This window comes from Coregonus clupeaformis, chromosome 24 (genome assembly GCF_020615455.1).
Source record: "Coregonus clupeaformis isolate EN_2021a chromosome 24, ASM2061545v1, whole genome shotgun sequence".
NCBI classification, from domain to species: domain Eukaryota; kingdom Metazoa; phylum Chordata; class Actinopteri; order Salmoniformes; family Salmonidae; genus Coregonus; species Coregonus clupeaformis.
In genome coordinates, this window is record NC_059215.1 from 23,220,004 (window position 1) to 23,242,174 (window position 22,171).

General features: G+C 40.3%; 2 protein-coding genes across 9 annotated transcripts in view; both read left to right on the forward strand.

The window, feature by feature from the left end:
- Positions 1–6,049, forward strand: part of LOC121538443 (guanine nucleotide-binding protein G(I)/G(S)/G(T) subunit beta-1) — a 47,392-nt gene extending 41,343 nt beyond the window's left edge. For all 5 annotated transcript variants that reach the window (XM_041846453.1, XM_041846454.1, XM_041846455.1 and 2 more), the window contains one exon: positions 4,555–6,049. The gene's annotated coding sequence lies outside the window, so the exon portion shown is untranslated. The remainder of the gene's footprint in view (positions 1–4,554) is intronic.
- A 1,076-nt stretch (positions 6,050–7,125) lies between these two features.
- Positions 7,126–22,171, forward strand: part of LOC121538439 (NAD kinase) — a 53,587-nt gene continuing 38,541 nt past the window's right edge. For 2 of the 4 annotated variants that reach the window (XM_041846443.2, XM_041846446.2), the window contains exons 1-3: positions 7,126–7,359; positions 8,900–9,059; positions 11,542–11,625. In XM_041846443.2, the coding sequence (XP_041702377.1) occupies positions 8,911–9,059; positions 11,542–11,625 (233 nt within the window). In that variant the 5' untranslated portion in view covers positions 7,126–7,359; positions 8,900–8,910. Of the gene's footprint in view, positions 7,364–8,899; positions 9,060–11,541; positions 11,626–22,171 lie in introns of all 4 variants that reach the window. The other 2 variants (XM_041846444.2, XM_041846445.2) reach the window with 2 other exon arrangements.

A 22,171-nucleotide genomic window follows, 5' to 3' on the forward strand; every position in this document is an offset into this window, starting at 1 on the left:
CCAACCGTGAAGCAAGGGGGTGGCAGCATAATGCTGTGGGGGTGCTTTGCTGCAGGAGGGACTGGTGCACTTCACAAAATAGATGGCATCGTGAGGAAGGGAAATTATGTGGATATATTGAAGCAACATCTCAAGACATCAGTCAGGAAGTTGAAGCTTGGTCGCAAATGGGTCTTTCAAATGGATAATGACCCCAAGCATACTTCCAAAGTTGTGGCAAAATGGCTTAAGGACAACAAAGTCAAGGTATTGGAGTGGCCATCATATAGCCCTGACCTCAATCCTACAGAACATGTGTGGGCAGAACTGAAAAAGTGTGTGCGAGCAAGGAGGCCTACAAACCTGACTGTTAAACCAGCTCTGTCAGGAGGAATGGGCCAAAATTCACCCAACTTATTGTGGGAAGGTTGTGGAAGGCTACCTGAAACGTTTGACCCAAGTTAAACAATTTAAAGGCAATGCTACCAAATACTAATTGAGTGTATGTAAACTTCTGACCCACTGGGAATGTGATGAAATAAATAAAAGCTGAAATAAATCATTCTCTCTACTATTATTCTGACATTTCACATTCTTAAAATAAAGTGGTGATCCTAACTAACCCAAGACAGGGAATTTTTACTAGGATTAAATGTCAGGAATTGTGAAAAACTGAGTTTAAATGTTTTTGGCTAAGGTGTATGTAAACTTCTGACTTCAACTGTACATGTCTAAACCAGAGACCTCTGTCACTGCAGTAATGGACATCATATCTGTATATGGTAACCTGTCAGCATACAAAATTAACGTGGATAAGTCCATGGCTTTACCTTTGAATTTCCCCTCTACTTAAAATACTTGGGCATATATGTTACTCCAACTCTTAAAGACCTGTTCACTTCAAATGATATGCCTTTGCTCACAAAGATTAAACGACCTGGTTAACTGGTCTACCCTACCAAACTCTCTTTTTGGCATGATTAATGTGGTCAGGATGAATATCCTTCCTCTGCTAAATTATCTATTCCAAAATATCCCCTGCCATCTATCTCAGTCCTTTTTTCAGTAAAGGAATGCCAATACAAAAAAGGACTGAGATAGATGGCAGTGGTCCTCTGTAGCTCAGCTGGTAGAGCACGACACTTGTAACGCTAAGGTAGTGGGTTCGATCCCCGGGACCACCCATACACAAAAAAAAAAAAAAGGTATGCACGCATGACTGTAAGTCGCTTTGGATAAAAGTTTCTGCTAAATGGCATATTATTATTATAATATCTCTAAGTATATCTGGGACAATAAGAAACCTATAACCTAATTTACCAAACTAATTAAGCCTAAGGATTTAGGAGGGGTCTCTTTGCCAAATCTGCAACTATATTACTGGTCTGCTCAGATCAAGTTGGTACCTAGACAGGCGCCACTCACTTTGGGTTGGGATGGAATCAATAGCATGTCATCCAAGAGCAATAGCTTCCTTACCATTTATTACCTTTATTTACTCAGGACACTCTTAAATCTTTCCAACAGATAAAAACTGAGTTTGACAACAAATATTTTTTTAAGTACCTACAATTTAGACACTTCATAGAGGGTCAGAAGAAAGTCGATAAACGACATTTTGAAATTACTGAAGTTCGGAGAGGTTTAATCTCCAACTTCTATTTTATTGAACAGAAGTGCCTCATCCTATGACGCATTGAGACATGTTTGGGAGAGAGACATTGAACATGCATTCGGTGAGGAAGGGTCTACCCCAAATGCACCTCCATAAGCGTACAAGAACTACATTTCAAATGTTTTCATAGAACCTACTTTACACCTGTTCGCCTTCACAGAATGTTTTCCAATGCATCGCATTTATTTTTCAAATGTGAACAGGGTACTGGCACCTTCATGCATGTTTTCTGGTACTGTAGCAGAATCCAGTCTTATTGGAATTATATTCATTTACACATCCAGAACATCTTGGGTAGACAATTTGCTTTTTCACTGAATGTCAGGAATTGTGAAAAACTGAGTTTAAATGTTTTTGGCTAAGGTGTATGTAAACTTGAAGTCGGAAGTTGAAGTCGGAAGTTTACATACACCTTAGCCAAATACATTTAAACTCAGTTTTTCACAATTCCTGACATTTAATCCTAGTAAAAAATTCCCTGTCTAACTGTAAGTCGCTCTGGATAAGAGCGTCTGCTAAATGACTAAAAATGTAAATGTCAGTTAGGATCACGACTTTATTTTAAGAATGTGAAATGTCAGAAGAATAGTAGAGAGAATGATTTATTTCAGATATTATTTATTTAATCACATTCCCAGTTTGGTAGCATTGCCTTTAAATTGTTTAACTTGGGTCAAACGTTTCGGATAGCCTTCCACAATAAGTTGGGGGAATTTTGGCCCATTCCTCCTGACAGAGCTGGTGTAACTGAGTCAGGTTTGTAGGCCTCCTTGCTCGCACACGCTTTTTCAGTTCTGCCCACACATTTTCGATAGGATTGAGGGCAGGGCTTTGTGATGGCCACTCCAATACCTTGACTTTGTTGTCCTTAAGCCATTTTGCCACAACTTTGGAAGTATGCTTGGGGTCATTGTCCATTTGGAAGACCCATTTGCGACCGAGCTTTAACTTCCTGACTGATGTCTTGAGATGTTGCTTCCTCATGATGCCATCTATTTTGTGAAGTGCACCAGTCCCTCCTGCAGCAAAGCACCCCCACAGCATTATGCTGCCACCCCCGTGCTTCACGGTTGACATGGTGTTCTTCGGCTTGCAAGCACCCCCCTTTTTCCTCCAAACATAATGATGGTCATTATGGCCAAACAGTTCTATTTTTGTTTAATCAGACCAGAGGACATTTCTCCAAAAAGTACGATCTTTGTCCCCATGTGCAGTTGCAAACCGTAGTGTGGCTTTTTTATGGCGGTTTTGGACCAGTGGCTTCTTCCTTGCTGAGCAGCCTTTCAGGTTATGTCGATATAGGACTCGTTTTACTGTGGATATAGATACTTTTGTACCTGTTTCCTCCAGCATCTTCACAAGGTCCTTTGCTGCTGTTCTAGGATTGATTTGCACTTTTCACACCAAAGTACGTTCATCCCATGGTGTTTGTACTTGCGTAATATTGTTTGTACAGATGAACGCGGTACCTTCAGGCGTTTGGAAATTGCTCCAATGGATGAATCAGACTTGTGGAGGTCTACCATTTTTTTCTGAGGTCTTGGCTGATTTATTTTGATTTTCCCATGATGTCAAGCAAAGAGGCACTGAGTTTGAAGGTAGGCCTTGAAATACATCCACAGGTACACCTCCAATTGACTCTAACAATGTCAATTAGCCTATCAGAAGGCACAGTCAACTTAGTGTATGTAAACTTCTGACCCACTGGAGTTGTGATACAGTGAATAATAAGTGAAATAATCTGTCTGTAAACAATTGTTGGAAAAATGACTTGTGTCATGCACAAAGTAGATGTCCTAACCGGCTTGCCAAACCATAGTTTGTTAACAAGAAATTTGTGGAGTGGTTGAAAAACGAGTTTTAATGACTCCAACCTAAGTGCATGTAAACTTCTGACTTCAACTGTATATTTGTTCGACTTTGTTTGAACCTGACTCTGAACATCTCTTCAATACCCTTGTTTACTTAGCCAAAAAATGTATATTGTTATTATGGTCCACACCTGAAGTACCATTTGCGAGAATGTGGCTTTCTCAAGCTTCTCCTATTCTACCCCTAGAGAAACTTACCTTGGCGGATGCCAGGTGAACACTACCTGCCCGAAAGCAACTGTAAAGTTTGGTAGAGGAGGAATAATGGTCTTCATAGTTCGGGCTAGGCCCCTTAGTTCCAGTGAAGGGAAATCTTAACGCTACAACATACAATTACATTCTAGACGATTCTGTGCTGCCAACTTTGTGGCAACATTTTAGGGAAGGCCCTTTCCTGTTTCAGCATTACAATGCCCCCATGCACAAAGCGAGGTTCATAAAGAAATTATTTGTTGATCTGTGTTTAAGAACTTGACTGGCCTGTACAGAGCCCTGACCTCAACACCATCGAACACCTTTGGGATGAATTGAAACGTCGACTGCGAGCCAGGCCTAATAGCCCAACATCAGTGCCTGACCTTACTAATGCTCTTGTGGCTGAATGAAAGCAAGTCCCCGCAGCAATGTTCCAACATCTAGTGGAAAGTCTTCCCAGAAGAGTGGAGGCTGTTATAGCAGCAAAGGGGGGACCAACTCCATATTAATGCCAATGACTTTGGAATGAGGTGTTCGACAAGCAGGTGTCCACATACTTTTGGTCATGTAGTGTAGCACTGGATATCATATTCTCTAGTTTGAATGTCTGCTGCCATCTGGGGGTGAACGTGGGAAGATCACTAAAATCAAGTCTCTCTGTCTTAACTTTGCTTGTTGGTTTGTGCTCAACCAGTTTGTAGCTCACCATTGACCGCTCAGTTTTGTTTGGTTCATTTAAGAGGTAAATTGTCTACAATGACTATACACTTTTAGGAAGTACTTTTGTTGCAAATAACAATAATTGTTTCTCTTTGTCCCGCTTTCTTTTTTCAGATGTCATCCCGACTCCAAAGTTGAGTGGAAGACCATTCCAACATCAAAATGTTCAATTTTATTGCATATCCAATTTTCTCAAAACACCACTATATTGACTCCCAACAACCAAAAAAAACGACCAAGGGCAAAAATTATCTCCTTCTCATTTAAAAGAAGAGCACAATTGTTTATCACTCAGCTAAACGCTCAGCCGACAGGGTCTGGCCATTCTGTATATTTAGTCCCAAGATACTTTACTCTGTTTATTTTTTTCTGTCTAGTCATGAATCTTTGTTTGCACAAAATTTTACTTTGCATATATAGAAGAATGTTTAAAGAAAAGTGAACTAACCAAGCACATGCTGTTTGTGATAATGAATGCTATTTTTTTTTAACTAAAGCCAACAAAAAAAAAACATTTTACCCATTCTCTTCACCTTTTGTTGGGTGACAATGTAGAATTATGAAATTAAGATACACCCATCGGTTCACTTTATTTTATTTCCCTTTTCTGTGGACTGTGGTTGGCACCGGTGATTTGGTTGGGTAGGGAGGCCTCCACTAATACTCCGGTTTCATTCCGGAGTTTCAACAGAGGTGCCCATTCTGTGCTTGGAAATGCAGTTACTACTCTGAATGACATGTTGTATAAATCAATGTTTGAAAATAATGATATTGAAACTTTTTAAGTTAAAAAAAATAAAAAGTTTGTTGTCTGCCATGGGTGGGTTAACTCTTAGAATCGCATGCTGTAGAATTGCTTAAAAAGAGGTGCATATGGAACTAAGTCCTTTTGATGTTTTTCTTTAAGAAAATAACCTGTTAAATATATCATCATTACAATGGTATTTATATTGTTTTTGGCTACTCTGTGCATAAATAATTCAATTAAAATGTCAAAGCTATGCACTTGAGAGAAGAAAACACCATAACATAAATGGTTACCTGGTCTTATGATATCCATACTTGGGAAGGATTCCTTGATTTTAAAAGTAATGTAAACATTTAAAACACGCACGCACAGACACACAAATGGAACAAAGAAATGTTAATTTCTTCTGTAGCAAACAAATTCCAGTGACAAAAAAAAGATTTTTTTTTGTAACAAACAGGTTTTTTTCTGTCCTTTAATAATAAAAAAGAAAAACTTGCAGCATCTGAATGGCAGAATGTTCTGTTCCCCTCTCCTTGTAAACAGAGACTCTTTCTTTAGCAGTAGTGGCATTTTTTCCATTCTGTTTTCTCTGCGACATTCTGTACAAAAATGTGCTGTAATTGTGCGTTAGGCCTGAAGTTGGCAAAAAAAATTAAAATAAAAAAATATTACAAATGAAATTCCCTTTCCTTTTCTCTCTCCATTACATAACTGTAGATCTCTACACCACCACTGTTCCCTTCTCACCTTTTGTATTTAATTTTAAAGACAGTCAGTGTACAACTGAAAGCTGGATGCAAGATAGAAACTATTAAAATGAATTGTTATTTAAGATGTAATAAAAAGCAGTTTGAGATCTGTTGCGAGTATAATTATTTGAGAATATGCAAGTTGAAATGTTTAGCAATGTTAGTTATTGTAATTACATTGAAGTCAAATAAAATGATTTCTTATACACTAAAATAATTGTTGCTTTTTACATTTACAATACATTTGCATGAGTTATTTACTATAGCAAACACTTATGCAGAACGATTTCTCCAGTGAAATATTGTTTAATGCAGGAATGAAATTAATTTGTAATGCCACCCAATCACCCTAAAGTTGCTTCATCACATCTCACAGCTCCTATTAACACGCTTTATAAATACATACACACTATACAGTAGATGCATTTGTAATAATCACACTGGTAGTATTATGCACTATAAAACATATTATACACAAAAAAAGCTCATGGTTCCTTATAAGACCCTATAAGACAGTGGCTCATAGAAAGTGTTACCGAAATGTCCCTTGTCTTAAGTTTCCTATCAATGAGACTGCGTAACAACTCAGGAGAGAGAGTAATGGAGATTGCATGCATTTCAAATAACTATAAAGAGGACTAATTATTGAAGGAGTTCCATTGCTTGTCTACTTTGGAAAAACTGAATTTTACCACTTCTACCTGAGCTTAGTTATCACTTAAGGCACAATTTCAACTTTTACTAACAGAGGTCACCAGGTGACCATATTGGTGTTGCAATGAATGAAACAATTTTGCTGAGTGAAGTGAACAGTTTGGTGACGTTAACCCAACCATCCGCAAGATGGCGGTATTATTACTTTTACGATGAATGACAAACTATATAAAATGAATATCGCCATCTTGCGCCCGGTTGGGCTATGGTCTCAATGAATGAAGGATGGTCTTGGTTGGAGATGACAAAAATATAATTATTGTTTTTATTTAAACAGGGAAATCCCATTGAGAGCAAGGCCTCTTTTTACAAGGGAGCCCTGCATAAAATCATACAAATTCACAATATTTACAATACCAACACAATAAAAACATACATGTATAAGCAATTTACGAAAAGTAAATTAGAAAGGTTATATAACCCAACCAAAGAGAAGAAAGTAGACTGTGGCTCAAGAAAGGCAAGATGACGTCAGTAATTACAGTATAATCAGGAAACGCTAGACAGTTTGACATGCTGCCAGCCAGGGAGCAGAAGGCTATAGATATAAATCTATCCAAACAAGCGAAACTTGTTTGCTAGCTATTTTAGAGCCAGTTCGATAGAACACTCACGGAGAAGCTCTAATTCAACACTACTGCGGCCAAAATTCTTCGTGGCAAATCATAACGTTAGCTCTGGGTGAGCTACCTCGAAGGCGTTGATGTAGGTAGCTAGCTAACGTTAGCCATCGACGTCTGACACGCTAGCTAGCACTTAAAGTTATCTCGGATAGCTAGCCCGGCATTCTGTTGTAAGCTAGCTATCTACGTCGTTAGCCTGTCATCTTATTATAGCTCAGTAGTTATAATAGCTAGCTAGCATGCTTCACTAGTTTGTTGTGTGTTACTGTTAAACTACTAGCTAGCTAGTTATTGTAGCTACCTTTTATTTCATCAGGGAGTCACCATTGAGACCAGGGTCTCTTTCACAAGGGAGCTCTGCATATACAATTTAATAAGACAAAATCAAATACAATGTAAAACAAGTCAAATACAGCACAACACACATATATAAGAAAAACAATTACATTCCTCAAAAAGAAGGTCCCCAATCAATACATTGCCAGAGCGGTATCAGAACATCCAATTGTAATGTATTTTGTAGTTGGTTCCAGCTAGGCAACTAACGTTAGCTAGCTAGCTTACGTTAAATGAGATGCACTACCGCTGGTACCAGCCAAGCCAAGCGTTAGACCAGTGGTCAGCGGCAGGTAGTTTAGCGGTACGCGGTATGCCCCCAACAACGACAGGTAGCTTGGGGCGACAGGTAGCTTAGTGGGTAAGAGCGTTGTGCCAGTAACCGAAAGGTCGCTGGTTCTAATCCCCGAGCCTACTAGGTGAAAAATATGTCGATGTGCCCTTGAGCAAGGCACTTAACCCTACTTGCTCCTGTAAGTCGCTCTGGATAAGAGCGTCTGCTAAATGACTAAAATGTAAATGTAAATGTAACAACAACTGCTCCCCGGGCGCAGATGACATGGACGTCGGTTAAGGCAGCCCCCCGCACCTCTGATTCAGAGGGTTTGGGTTAAATGCGGAAGCCATTTTTCGGTTTAATGCATTCAGTTGTGCAACTGACTAGGTATCACCTTTCCCTAACTAACTAGCTGTCTGTACATACACAGATTTAAGGGTGGAAATGGTTATTATGAAAGAGTTAACGTTAATTATCATAGCTAATATAATATTTGGTACAATATTTGACTGGCTAACAAAAAATAAATGTATCTGTCTGTAGCTAGCTAGATAACTTGTTGTTAAAGGAATAACATAATGATCATGTCCAGTTTCATGGGTAATGTAATCTGCACAGTGTTTCTATGCAATAACTTGAGCCTCCATACATGCAGATGCAAGACAAATTTATTTTCAAATGTTTGTCATATACGACTGACTAGATACTTTGTAAATGTTGCACATACATACTGTACAAAGAAGACCAAGTGCATAAGTGTATCTTACATGTGTACTACTCTGACCTTGCATTCTAAGCTAGCCACAGTATCATTTGGAGTTTCTGTCAACACTAGCCCAAAGCTAAACCTTATAGACTCATATAAGGTTCAGCTCTGGGCTATGTCAACAGTTAGACACTTAGCCAGAATTCTAAATAGGACACAGCATTTGAAGTAACCCTTCCTTGTTGACTGTGAAGACCCGAAGCTTCCATTTTGGCCCCTCTTGGCCTGTGTGTTTCCTATCAGACTGCGCTGAGATGGAAACTGGAGAGCAGGTTGGAGTGGAGGCTGTCCCCTACTGCTGTTCTGCCTGCGATGGTGGGGAGACCCCCACCCGTGGCCTTGCCTGCCGCACCAGAAAGACCCGCAGCCTGAGCACCTCGTCTGCCACTGCTTGTGACTACAGGTAACGTATTATCGCCCCGTTTTCATTTCACCATGTGAAATACTATACAATGGAACAAAAAAATTTGAAATATAAGTGCTAAGAAAAATGTCAAGTGACTCTTACTACCCTATTCTTTAGTAATTATTGCCTTCTTTTTTTTTTATGTGTATGCAAATTGCTTTTTGGTTGTGAATCAACACCATGCTACCCCCATTACTATGTGTTGACAGAAAGTTACTGTGTGTTGCTGCTGTGTTAGCTACTGAAAATGGGGCATCTGTCGTATAGTATGAGTATTTCATTTGAGAGGGATTTCCTGGCGAGCAATGTTTTTCAGATGACATCGGGACCCACTCTCACACTTTCATTTATTCTGTCTTGGTATAAATGTGCTAGCCTCTCATTTGCAGTGTGGTTTGAGGTTGTGATTTGTGAGAGTACATTTGAGGCAGACCGTTACATGTCCGTGGTTTGCAGTTGCACCATTCCAAAAATGTGAAAGACTGTACAGTCCCTCAAGCCACTAGAGCAGAGTTTTAGAGGAAACGGCACGTGCGTTTGCCCGTGTGTCAGCAAGTGCGTTTGCCCACGGTGTTTGGTGCAAGTGTGGTGGAGGGAGTGTGTGTGAAGGCAACCACCAGTTGAACCCATTTACATGGGGCAGTAAATTATAATCTGTTTAGGCATCTCACACACACCCACACACAGTACGTTTGTCTGCAGCCTGTAGTGTAGTAGCAGATGGTGAACTTTTAGAACCAGACAACTAATAGGATTTGCTAACCTGTCACCTGACTTGACTGTCCAGAGGGCCCCCTGAGAGGGGAGGAGAGGTGGCCATCTTGTCGAGCTCCATCAGAGCAGGTGGACTCATTCAGATCAGTTGGAAGTGGCCTTTCACCCCTAAAACAATCAAAGCTCTGATACAGTTACTGATATTTTAATGAAGTTTAGAAAATATAATGAATTCAGGACTTTTCAACTGTTGTACTCTTGAATCAGACTGGTCTGGTCTTGAGAACTTTGAAGATAAAAAGTCACTGTGTCGTGTGTGTGTGAATGTTTCTTTGCTTGTAGCCTAATTTATCTAATTTCCTAATTTGCTGGTGCAGTATTTGCAAAGCTGAGGTTGGACATTGATTAAAGTATTTTATCAGTGTTTGAGATTAATATATACTGAACAAAAATACAAATGCAACATGTAAAGTGTTTGTCCCATGTTTCATGAACTGAAATAAAAGATCCCAGAAATGTTCCATGCACACAAAAAGTGTATTTCTCTAAATTTTTTGGCACAAATTAGTTTACATCCCTATTAGTGAGCATTTATCATTTGCTAAGATAATGCATCCACCTGACAGGTGTGGCATATCAACAAGCTGATTAAACAGTATGATCATTACACAGGTGCACCTTGTGCCGGGGACAATAAAAGGCCACTCTAAAATGTGCAGTTTTGTCACACAACACAATGCCACAGATGTCTCAAGTTTTGAAGGAGTGTGCAATTGGCATGCTGACTGCAGGAATGCCCACCAGAGCTGTTGCCAGAGAATCAAATGTTCATTTCTCTACCATAAGCCACCCCCAACGTCGTTTTAGAGATTTTGGCAGTACGTACAACCGGCCTCTCAACTGCAGACCAAGTGTAATCATGCCAGCCCAGGACCTCCACATCCGGCTTCTTCAACTGCGGGATCGTCTGAGACCAGCTACCCAGACAGCTGATGAAATTGAGGAGTATTTCTGTCTGTAATAAAGCCCTTTTGTGGCGAAAAACGCTTTCTGATTGGCTGACCCTGGCTCCCCAGTGGGTGGGCCTATGCCCTCCCAGGCCCACCCATGGCTGCGCCCCTGCCCAGTCATATGAAATCCTTAGATTAGGTCATAATTAATTTACTACAATTGACTGATTTCCTTATATGAACTGTAACTCAGTAAAATCGTTGAAGTTGTTCCATGTTGCGTTTTATATTTTTGTTCAGTACAGTTTTTCTCAATTGGTTTAGATTTTAGATGTAATAGATGGGTGTTTTCATAAATATCAGATTTAACTTGATTGATTTCCTTCCAAACTCATGTATATTACCAGCCCTAGATATGAAGCATACCTGTATCTGAAACATGCTAAAAGTTTCCAATGTCTCCAGGAAATTGTCCCCTTCTACCAACACAAAATGACAGTATAATTCTTAAAAGAGAATACTTAGTGGCAATTATTTTTGCAGCTTCTCATTATACGACTTCCATGAGAGGATGGTGAAAATGTAGCCCATGTAGGATGGGTGCTTTACAGTTGCTTAACAAACTTGTTTTGAAAAAAGACCAAGGGCTGAGTATGCATTCTTCTCATGGTTAAAGAGATTTAGTAAATTATTTTGAAAGGATATCCTGAGGTGTCTCGACACATCTACCGGTATTATTTTCTGACTTTTGTGAGAGGAATGTTTTGAACCTGTTAACAACATGCTTTTTCTCTCTTGTCATTCAAATGTTTCAGGAGAAATCAGTCTCTACATGGACCAAGTCCTGTGACCACTTTTGGACCAAAAGCATGTATGCTGCAGAATCCACACGCAGTCATGTAAGTTACTATCAACTGATGTTTTTGAATGACACTTGGTGCACGTGATTCTTACCAACTGTGGGGAAAAGTCTCTGGCCGTGTCCGAAATCTGTCTTGCCTACTACAGTACTTACTAAAACGACATACTGTGTACTAATTGTACTACAGATATAGGCTCCTTTACCAACATACTAGGCTCATCCATACTGAGAATGTGTCATCTATTTTGCTCCAGGGGTGACGGAGTATGTGATAATAAAAACATCAGTTTTTTCTTCTCTAATGGGCGTAGTTCCGTTGATTCCCGCAATTCATTCATTTTGGTACAGCGCATCACCTTATCTGATTATTGGCTGTTGTCAAACACGTGGGTCTGGAAAAACGATTATCTTCCTCAGTAGTGTGCATTGATTTCTACTACACTGAACAAAAATATAAACACATTTAACATGCAACAATTTCAAAGATTTTACTGAGTTACAGTTCATATAAGGAAATCAGTCAATTGAAATAAATTCATTTGGCCCTAATCTATGGATTTCACGACTGGGAATACAGATATGCGTCTGTTGGTCACAGATACCTTAAAAATACAGGTAGGGGCGTGGATCAGAAAACCAGTCAGTATCTGGTGTGACCACCATTTGCTTCATGCAGCATGACATCTCCTTCGCATAGAGTTGATCAGGCTGTTGATTGTGGCCTATGGAATGTTGTCCCACTCCTCTTCAATATCCTCTGGATATTGCCGAGAACTGGAACACGCTGTTGTACACGTTGATCCAGAGCATCCCAAACATGCTCAATGGGTGACATGACTGGTGAGTATGCAGGCCATGGAAGAACTCGGACATTTTCAGCTTCCGGGAATTGTGTACAGATCCTTGCGACATGGGGCCGTGCATTATCATACTGAAACATGAGGTGATGGCGGCGGATGAATGGCACGACAATGGACCTAAGGATCTTGTCACGGTATCTCTGTGCATTCAAATTGCCATCGATAAAATGCAATTGTGTTCGTTGTCTGTAGCTTATGCCTGCCTATACCATAACCCCACCACCACCATGAGGCACTCATTGACATCAGCAAACCGTTGACATCAGCAAACCGCTCACCCACACAACGCCATACAGGCTGTCTGTCATCTGCCCGGTACAGTTGAAACTGGGATTCATCCGTGAAGAGCTTCTCCAGCGTGCCAGTGGCCATTGAAGGTGAGCATTTGCCCACTGAAGTCGGTCACGACGCCGAACTGCAGTCAAGTCAAGACCCTAGTGAGGACGACGAGCACGCAGGTGAGCTTCCTGAGAGAAATTATTTGGTTGTGCAAACCAACAGTTTCATCAGCTGTCCGGGTGGCTGGTATCGGACGATCCCGCAGGTGAAGAAGCCAGATGTGGAGGTCCTGGGCTGGTGTGGTTACACGTGGTCTGCGGTTGTGAGGCCGCTTGGACGTACTGCCAAATTCTCTAAAACAACGTTGGAGGTGGCTTATGATAGAGAAATGAACATTAAATTCTCTAGCAACAGCTCTGGTGGACATTCCTGCAGTCAGCATGCCAATTGCACGCTCCCTGAAAACTTTAGACATCTGTGGCATTGTGTTGTGTGACAAAACTGCACATTATTTAAACTGCAGCGCCCCTCCACTTTTGATTTGGTTTATAAAAAATGTACGCAAAAGCATCGAAACGTCGACAAAGTAGGCCTACTGTGCTGTCTGAGATGAATGAAGAATGGTTAGCTGTAGGTGGGATTGTATAAAGAGATCCATTAGAGCCACCCACAGAGCCCATGCACAAGCCCTCGACCCATCCTCTTCCCCCTCCTGAACTCAAAATGAATAAATACTGACTTTCCTTGCCTCATAATTCGTCAACTTGCACACTATGCCCTTCTCATCAGAGTGCTGCAGGTTGTGTGTGTCTTGACTAGGGAAAACCCCAATCAGCAGTTGAATGTGAGTTGCGTCTAGGGCTGTTGCGTTGACCGTATTACCGCCACACCAGCGGTCACGAGTCATGACGGCAGTCAAATTCCATGTGTTTAGTCATGGTAATTAGGCTTCTCCAAGCTCTGATGCTGCTGATGGTCATTAGTAGCCTACCAAACTTGCTAACTGCCTGGTCCTCAGCACTCTATTGTCCCTCTAATCACTCTGATATCAATGCAAATGTCATCGAAAATCTAATCAAACACTTAATGAGAGCCCATGAGCTCATGTTGTGCAACATTTCTATAGGCTATGCAATTGCGTGAGAAAACAGAGTGATGGCCTCTATTAAAAAGAGGAGGATCCCATCAGCTTTCTATAGGCTAGGCCTACTATATTTATTTCTCAACTTTCCTAACATTAAGCACATTGCTTCTCTTTACAACAGGAGTATAGCCTAGTATATGTAAAGATAAGATTAAATCAAGAATAGTCTGATGGGTGACAATATTAGCCTATCACTTGTGAATTATTTATTAGCACTTGTGAATGGTGCCCAGCTTGTGAGCAGTAAGGCAAGAAACAGTGCATGCTTTTTTTGCGACTTTTTCAAATCATAGTCTCACACCTCATGTAGCCCATAGGCCTATACGTTTTGATAAGGTTTGTATCACAACTAAAGTGGCCAAATGACTTCTTCAAATTAAGCACATTCATCCACTTTACAACAGGTGTAAAGCCTAACTGGCATACATACGCTGCGCGTGAGTTTGAAGTTTGGGGAAGATCATTTTGACCATAAAAATGCACATTTATAATAAAAGCATTACATGCATAATCGCATTTGCGGTCACTTTTGACAATTGTGTTTTCCCGCTAATTGATTGCATATTGGAACATTCGCGCTTATAGCCTACTGCCGCGTGTGCATTGCTGCGCTTATAATGTGAAGAAATAGCCTAATAGTTTATCAACATTTTAAGCTAAACGTTCTGATCTGTTGCGTCAGCCTCATTGCTTAAAAAAGGTTTTTTGATGCTAGTGGTTGCATCAATTTGGGATCTATCGCATCCCACAACTGTCCCAGACTATGTTTGGAATATTTATTTCTCGCACAGAATAGAATAGGTTAACTTTTGTACTATGGGGGATAGTAGATAGGCAGCCTATGTCAATCTACTATCCCCCATAGTACAAAACTTGATAGGCTTGTGCTTTTGCTCATTGTTTGGCCTACTGACGAAAAGTAAATGTGGACAGTTCTTCCAATATCTTCAATATGCACCTCAGAATTGGATAAGGACGCACACAGTTTCGTCCCCGATGTGTCTGTCTTCACTTGTAGCCTGTGAGAATAACCCGATCACTTGACGGGCATTGACTAATAAGAATTGAGATATCTGAGAGAGCCATGTGAGTGAGAGGTGCTTCGGAGCACACCCAAGGGCACAGCGGCCACTGGGCGCAAACGGCATGGATTGTTTTAGGGGTTATTACTGCCAACCTAAGTGGATGCCACCGGGAAATACAAGGCATTATCAAGTGTTTGTCAAATTGTGAATGAGAGACTGATGAAGTGTGTGCAGCTTGCACAAATAACAAAGCAGAGCTCATGCCTTTTATGCTACTTTTTTCTAATCATCATTAGTCACATCATGCAGCCTTAGAATGTATTACAAATCAAAACATATCCCAACGTTTGTATCACAACTAAAGTTGCATAAATAACTCTAAATTAAGCATATAGGAGGACAACACAGAATAGCCGCATGTGCGCACTCCCTCAAATCGTTAAGAGAAAATATCATTTCTATTTTATTCAGCTATGTTCAATTGTAATCTTCATACTATAAAATCATATAAAATAATGCCACGGAATTCTAAGCAAATCTTGTCTGCTAAATGAACTAGTATAGCCCACAGCCATATGGTATAGCCAGATCAGGGCCTAACATAAGGACAAGTCAGAGTATGCTATTCTGTTCTTCTGAAATACACTACATTTTCTTCATATCATGTTTCTTTAGACCTGTCTAAAATAAATAATGGATTTATTAGACTTTTAAAAATGTAGATGTTCTAAAGGTCTGCATCAGTGGCTTGTAGGCTATGAGTGGGAGCCAGGAGATGCAAAATGTGTTTATGTTAATTAACGATCAATTACCGTGAGACCGGCACAGCCCTAGTCTTGACCAATCAGATTCACGGAAGTCACAGGTCGGGCATGGCACACGTCGATAGAAAGCAGAGTGCACTCTCACTTTCCTCAGGTAACTCACTCCCGACAGACACAAACAAAAACTCTTTACAGAAATGTTGTAGCAGCCTACACCTAAACGTTAGCTGTCTGACATGCTGTATCAGTCTGATCTACTGTAGGCCTAGCCTCTATGCACCCTGTTCCATCTGGCCAGGGGAAACAAAGCTGTAAAATGATGTGTTTATTTATATCATAAGACAATTTATTTGTGTTAAGAGAAAATGTGAATGTGATCAAATTTGGTTTATATTCAAACTTCGGTTGGCTAGGCTACCTAGGCCTTTTTAATCCAAAATTATTGACTGGAATTAATCAAATCAACAAATAGTGATGACATAGGCTAGACTGTTAACCCTTTAACTGTCTCTTCTTGAAAAACTGTTGATAATAATTTTTCACCTACTACTACAACTCAAATAACTTCTAATTACTTGATGTTTATTTTGGAAATTGCAGAGCTCTACCAGGCGGTTGAGAAGTCAAAAGAGGGTCATACCAGCAATGCCATATTAGAATGGCAATTCGCAGAGCATTTTTACTCCTCTCAACATTATTACATACATTACTTTAGATATGCTTCAATGGCTTTTATAGGAAGGTAAGCATTGTTAAATGAGGACAGATGTCAAATGGTAATTTTGTGTGTCCTAACACGATTATTTAATTACATTGAAATTAATGCGTTTTCATGTGATGTACAGTGGGGGAAAAAAGTATTTAGTCAGCCACCAATTGTGCAAGTTCTCCAACTTAAAAAGATGAGAGAGGCCTGTAATTTTTATCATAGATACACGTCAACTATGACAGACAAAATGAGAGAAAAAAATTGTAGGATTTTTAATGAATTTATTTGCAAATTATGGTGGAAAATAAGTATTTGGTCAATAACAAAAGTTTCTCAATACTTTGTTATATACCCTTTGTTGGCAATGACACAGGTCAAACGTTTTCTGTAAGTCTTCACAAGGTTTTCACACACTGTTGCTGGTATTTTGGCCCATTCCTCCATGCAGATCTCCTCTAGAGCAGTGATGTTTTGGGGCTGTCGCTGGGCAACACAGACTTTCAACTCCCTCCAAAGATTTTCTATGGGGTTGAGATCTGGAGACTGGCTAGGCCACTCAAGGATGTGTTTGGGATCATTGTCGTGCTGAAAGACCCAGCCACGTTTCATCTTCAATGCCCTTGCTGATGGAAGGAGGTTTTCACTCAAAATCTCACGATACATGGCCCCATTCATTCTTTCCTTTACACGGATCAGTCGTCCTGGTCCCTTTGCAGAAAAACAGCACCAAAGCATGATGTTTCCACTCCCATGCTTCACAGTAGGTATGGTGTTCTTTGGATGCAACTAAGCATTCTTTGTCCTCCAAACACGACGAGTTGAGTTTTTACCAAAAAGTTATATTTTGGTTTCATCTGACCATATGACATTCTCCCAATCCTCTTCTGGATCATCCAAATGCACTCTAGCAAACTTCAGACGGGCCTGGACATGTACTGGCTTAAGCAGGGGGACACGTCTGGCACTGCAGGATTTGAGTCCCTGGCGGCGTAGTGTGTTACTGATGGTAGGCTTTGTTACTTTGGTCCCAGCTCTCTGCAGGTAATTCACTAGGTCCCCCCGTGTGGTTCTGGGATTTTTGCTCACCGTTCTTGTGATCATTTTGACCCACGGGGTGAGATCTTGCGTGGAGCCCCAGATCGAGGGAGATTATCAGTGGTCTTGTATGTCTTCCATTTCCTAATAATTGCTCCCACAGTTGATTTCTTCAAACCAAGCTGCTTACCTATTGCAGATTCAGTCTTCCCAGCCTGGTGCAGGTCTACAATTTTGTTTCTGGTGTCCTTTGACAGCTCTTTGGTCTTGGCCATAGTGGAGTTTGGAGTGTGACTGTTTGAGGTTGTGGACAGGTGTCTTTTATACTGATAACAAGTTCAAACAGGTGCCATTAATACAGGTAATGAGTGGAGGACAGAGGAGCCTCTTAAAGAAGAAGTTACAGGTCTGTGAGAGCCAGAAATCTTGCTTGTTTGTAGGTGACCAAATACTTATTTTCCACCATAATTTGCAAATAAATTCATTAAAAATCCTACAATGTGATTTTCTGGATTTTTTTTCCTCAATTTGTCTGTCATAGTTGACGTGTACCTATGATGAAAATTACAGGCCTCTCTCATCTTTTTAAAGTGGGAGAACTTGCACAATTGGTGGCTGACTAAATACTTGTTTTCCCCACTGTATAGTGCAATGTCTCCTAAAACGGTTCTATTAAATTTGAAATTATCCAGGTTTCACACATGTTCAGACTACCTTTTGAGATATTATTTGACAAAGTGCCATTTAAAAAAAACATTATAGGCATTCTTTTATAAGTGACCTTTAGTCTGAATATGGATTAATTGACCCCAAGAGGCATGAAATGCAGTTTAACCAATTTATGTTGTATAATAAGGTGTGTTGTCAACAATTCAATATTTTTCACCAATATAAGAAATTATATTTACAAAATAATTACAATTTCTTCATACTTTATAATAATTTATATTGACTTATCAACCGCATGGTTGAGCACATAAAAAAAAAAAAAATCTTGCTTTTTAGCAGTTTTGCATTTTAACTATTTATTTACATATTTCTACTCTTCAAGGTCTCTACTAACAGGAATGGTGCAATATTTATCCATCAACAACTGAATTCCTGTCTTTTATCCCATGACTGATTTTGAGTTTTCGTACAGCCCTCTGTGTGGGCAAAGTTAGTGCCACAACACCGAACTACAGCAACCCAAAAGGATGCACATTATGTGAATTGATGCAGGAGGGCTGGGGCAGTTTACCAACTAAATCTACTGTCAAAACATGCTTTACCAGCCGGGTTGAAAAAACTGTTAAAGGGTTAATGCACCTGTAACTTTTTAATTACAGATGTATATAGAATTTAAAACTATGTTACTGGATTAGAACAACTCTGTTCTCATCATAGCCCATATAAAACCGCTTTGCAACGGAATAATCACTATGTCATACCCTACACAGAGATAGACATTAAGGTCTGAAAGGTACTTTCCCATCGGCCAAGTCAGCAGTATTTTTTTGGTTGCCCAAAGATTGTGGTCACTTGCCCGAAAATGGGAATATAGTTGATTACATGCAGAAATGGCATAACTTGTCGGTCTCTTAATTAAACAACAGGGAGGGAGCAGAAAAATCTGTTTTACTGGCCTGCTACATCGGACGCGTAACTTTTGCACAGCATGAGACACTCCTATTAATTTCAACGAAACTTGGGCGTGAGCGCGCCAGCTCCACGAGAGGCTTGCGCTGCTCGAGCGTAAAATTACGCTCAGGTTCAATTTTCAAGATATCAACATGCAGCTCACACCTGACGGGGCTTATACACTACGGATGGCATCGTGTGGTGAAACAATGGCTTCCCATTAATTTTCAATGGAAGCGATGCGAGCAGGAACAGGTCTAAAGTTGTCAAAGCTGAATTTGTCAAAGCTTCTAACCCCTACTGGATTGGCTGGCAATGGCTGTTGATACATAGCACTACCTAGCATGCTTGTTAGCATCCACATGAGAGCGAAGCGAGTGTGGCAACGCGAGTTACCTCTATATAGTGTACCTCTGCCGGAGCAATAGGATAAAGTGGCTCCCGTTCTGCTTGCCCTGACCAAAAGTACATTTCCACTGTAGCAGGTAAAACAATATATTTTGCGACGCCCCTACAGGAATTCTTTGCAATTTGGTTGTTTTTAATTTAAAAAAAATCCCCTGCCTAATGGGACAACCACAGAGCAGGCTCAACTTTCCCAGCTGCCATAAATGGTCCATCTTTCACTTAAACAATGGGGAGTACCAGGAAGATCAGTTTTAGGCTACACCTACTGGAATTCCTTACAGTTTTGTTGTTTTCAGAAGAAGAAAAAATCACCTGGGCCAACTTTAGAGCAGGCTCAACTTGCCCGACTGCTCAGTTCACTTGCCCCATGCAATAGGGCAGCCCTCAAGGTCACTGCTACAACTAGGTTCCGGAGTTTTACCCGCTTACCATCAGGAGAAAAAAATTGCTGCACCACTCTGGGACCTGTGGTGCCACCTCTGACAGGGGGACATGTCAAAATGCAGAATTTTGGCAATTTAGCAAGTCTTTATTCATATATATATATTTTATGTGGTCTATATTAAAGGGCACTTCATTTAATATAACAGATTTTTTATTCAATATTGGTGCACAATTTCTATTTAAAATACCAAAGGGATGCAAAAGGGACTCATTTCGTGGAAGGACCCCGATAATGTTGCATGTAAGCTTAGATTATTTATGGATGGATCATACAGAAATATCAAAACATTCTTTCAACACCTCCAAATTGGCGCGGGAAATGTCTATGGCGTGGGAACTGCTGACTCACTGCCCTTTTCTAAGACACCTGCTGGGAACTCTTAAAGGAAAGTTTCACCCATTTTTGTGCATCTCTGAGCGATGTTCTATCTATTCCCTGGGTCATTTCATGTTTTCATGTGCATCTGAGTTATTGGCGTTAAAGCAGGCAGAAATCCGTCCGGTTTGACGTAGCACCATGATTAAGTCGCTCTCACTACACTGGAAGTTAATAGGGGTACGACTTTTAGATCGCGAAAACGTCTGTCATACATGTCAGATTTCAATACTTGACAATGTCATAACTCGCGAGGTTGTCTTCTCTCGAATGAACCATTCATCATATTTTTTGCGATATTCCTACCTCGAGAAATGTGTAATTTAACAGAGGGTCTAGCACATTTTTCCTATTTGTCTGCCTCTTTAGTCCCGTGTGCATTGTATGGTGCCGTTGCCAGAAATATTATAGAAAGGAGATAGGAATCCAACGAATGAAGGAACGTATAATGCCCCACCCAGCAGACTGTCGACCAGTCGCGTTCACGTTGTCATGCTAAGCTAATCGTCACGCAATGCCTTCTCAAAGTAAGTGTATATGTAGAGAAACGTACCTATTATCCTCAAAAGTACGTAATGTCACAAATCCAAACCTATACGATACTACAGATGGCAGGTTAATGATCTCATATCTCGGAAGATATTTGTAATGTTGTACTTCTTGTTGATTAAATTTGTGCTAATGTTGGGGTTTTGAGCCCAATAGACTTCCATTCGCTCCTTGTCCCAGAATCGCCCAGAATGCACCGCGCGGCCCGTTGCCGTATCATGGACAACGTTTCGCATCTCCTCAAAAGTATATCTGCCGTTGTGAATGTTAGACTCCAGTCTGTGAGGCACATCGATCTGCAGGTTGAACATGGTGAGATTGTAGACTCCTAAATTGATAGTGCAGTTTGTTTAGGCGATTTTACAGCTAACTAGATACGTTACATGCTGATCGGGCCAGTATGAAAAACTGTATGCATTCACTAATTGGAAGTCGCTTTGGATAAGAGCGTCTACTAAATGACAAAAATGTAAATTGGATCTTGTCTTTGGTATTATTGTGTGTAACTACGTTTGCGAGCTAGCCAGCCCATAGAGAGAGCATTGCATTGTGGGTTTTGTAGTCGACTTGAGCTGCAACAGATTTCCACAACGATTTTCCATGTTGCTACCAACCTTATTATAACGCCAAAATTAAACATTTGTTCACATATTAGTGTTATTTAACACTGCAAATTAAAGGATTGAGTGGTTTTGGGTGGATTTTTCCTTTAATGGGTTAGGACAGCACATAAGGTCTCCTTATTATCTGCTGAGTAGGCCTAGGTAGGACAGGACTCTTATGGCTAAAGAGGCTTCATGCATAGCTTTTACTTTTACCCATGAGAGTATGAGTAAAATTACTACTTTCAGACCAATGTTCTACTCTGAGGCGCTTTGTGTATACAGGCACAGGTCACCAGTGTTGGGGAAGCTACTTTGAAAATATAGTTGACCAATTACTTCACACTGGAAGAACTTAAGCTACACTAAAGCTAAGCTTAAAGTGGCAATCAGCGGTTGAAACGATAACAAAGAAAATCCCCCGTTTCGGTAAAAAGCTGAGGGATGGAGCTGGAGAAATGTAACCACTCTCAAATTCATTGACGGAGCTACGGATGCAAGGACTGACCATCCATGATATCAAAATGATAGTTTTAACCATGTTTTGAGGCTATACAGTGTTTGTTTACACATACTTTGTTTACAAACACTGGAGTAAAACAAGCTTTTATTTTGGGTTCTGATGGAGTACGACATTTGAACTAAGGTCATGAGGCATTTATAAGTTATATTCTTCAAGAATCAGTGGGTACATATCATTAATTTATAACTACAAAAATGGATGTAGCAACTGCAGATTGCCCCTTTTAAGAAAGAAAAAGGTTAACT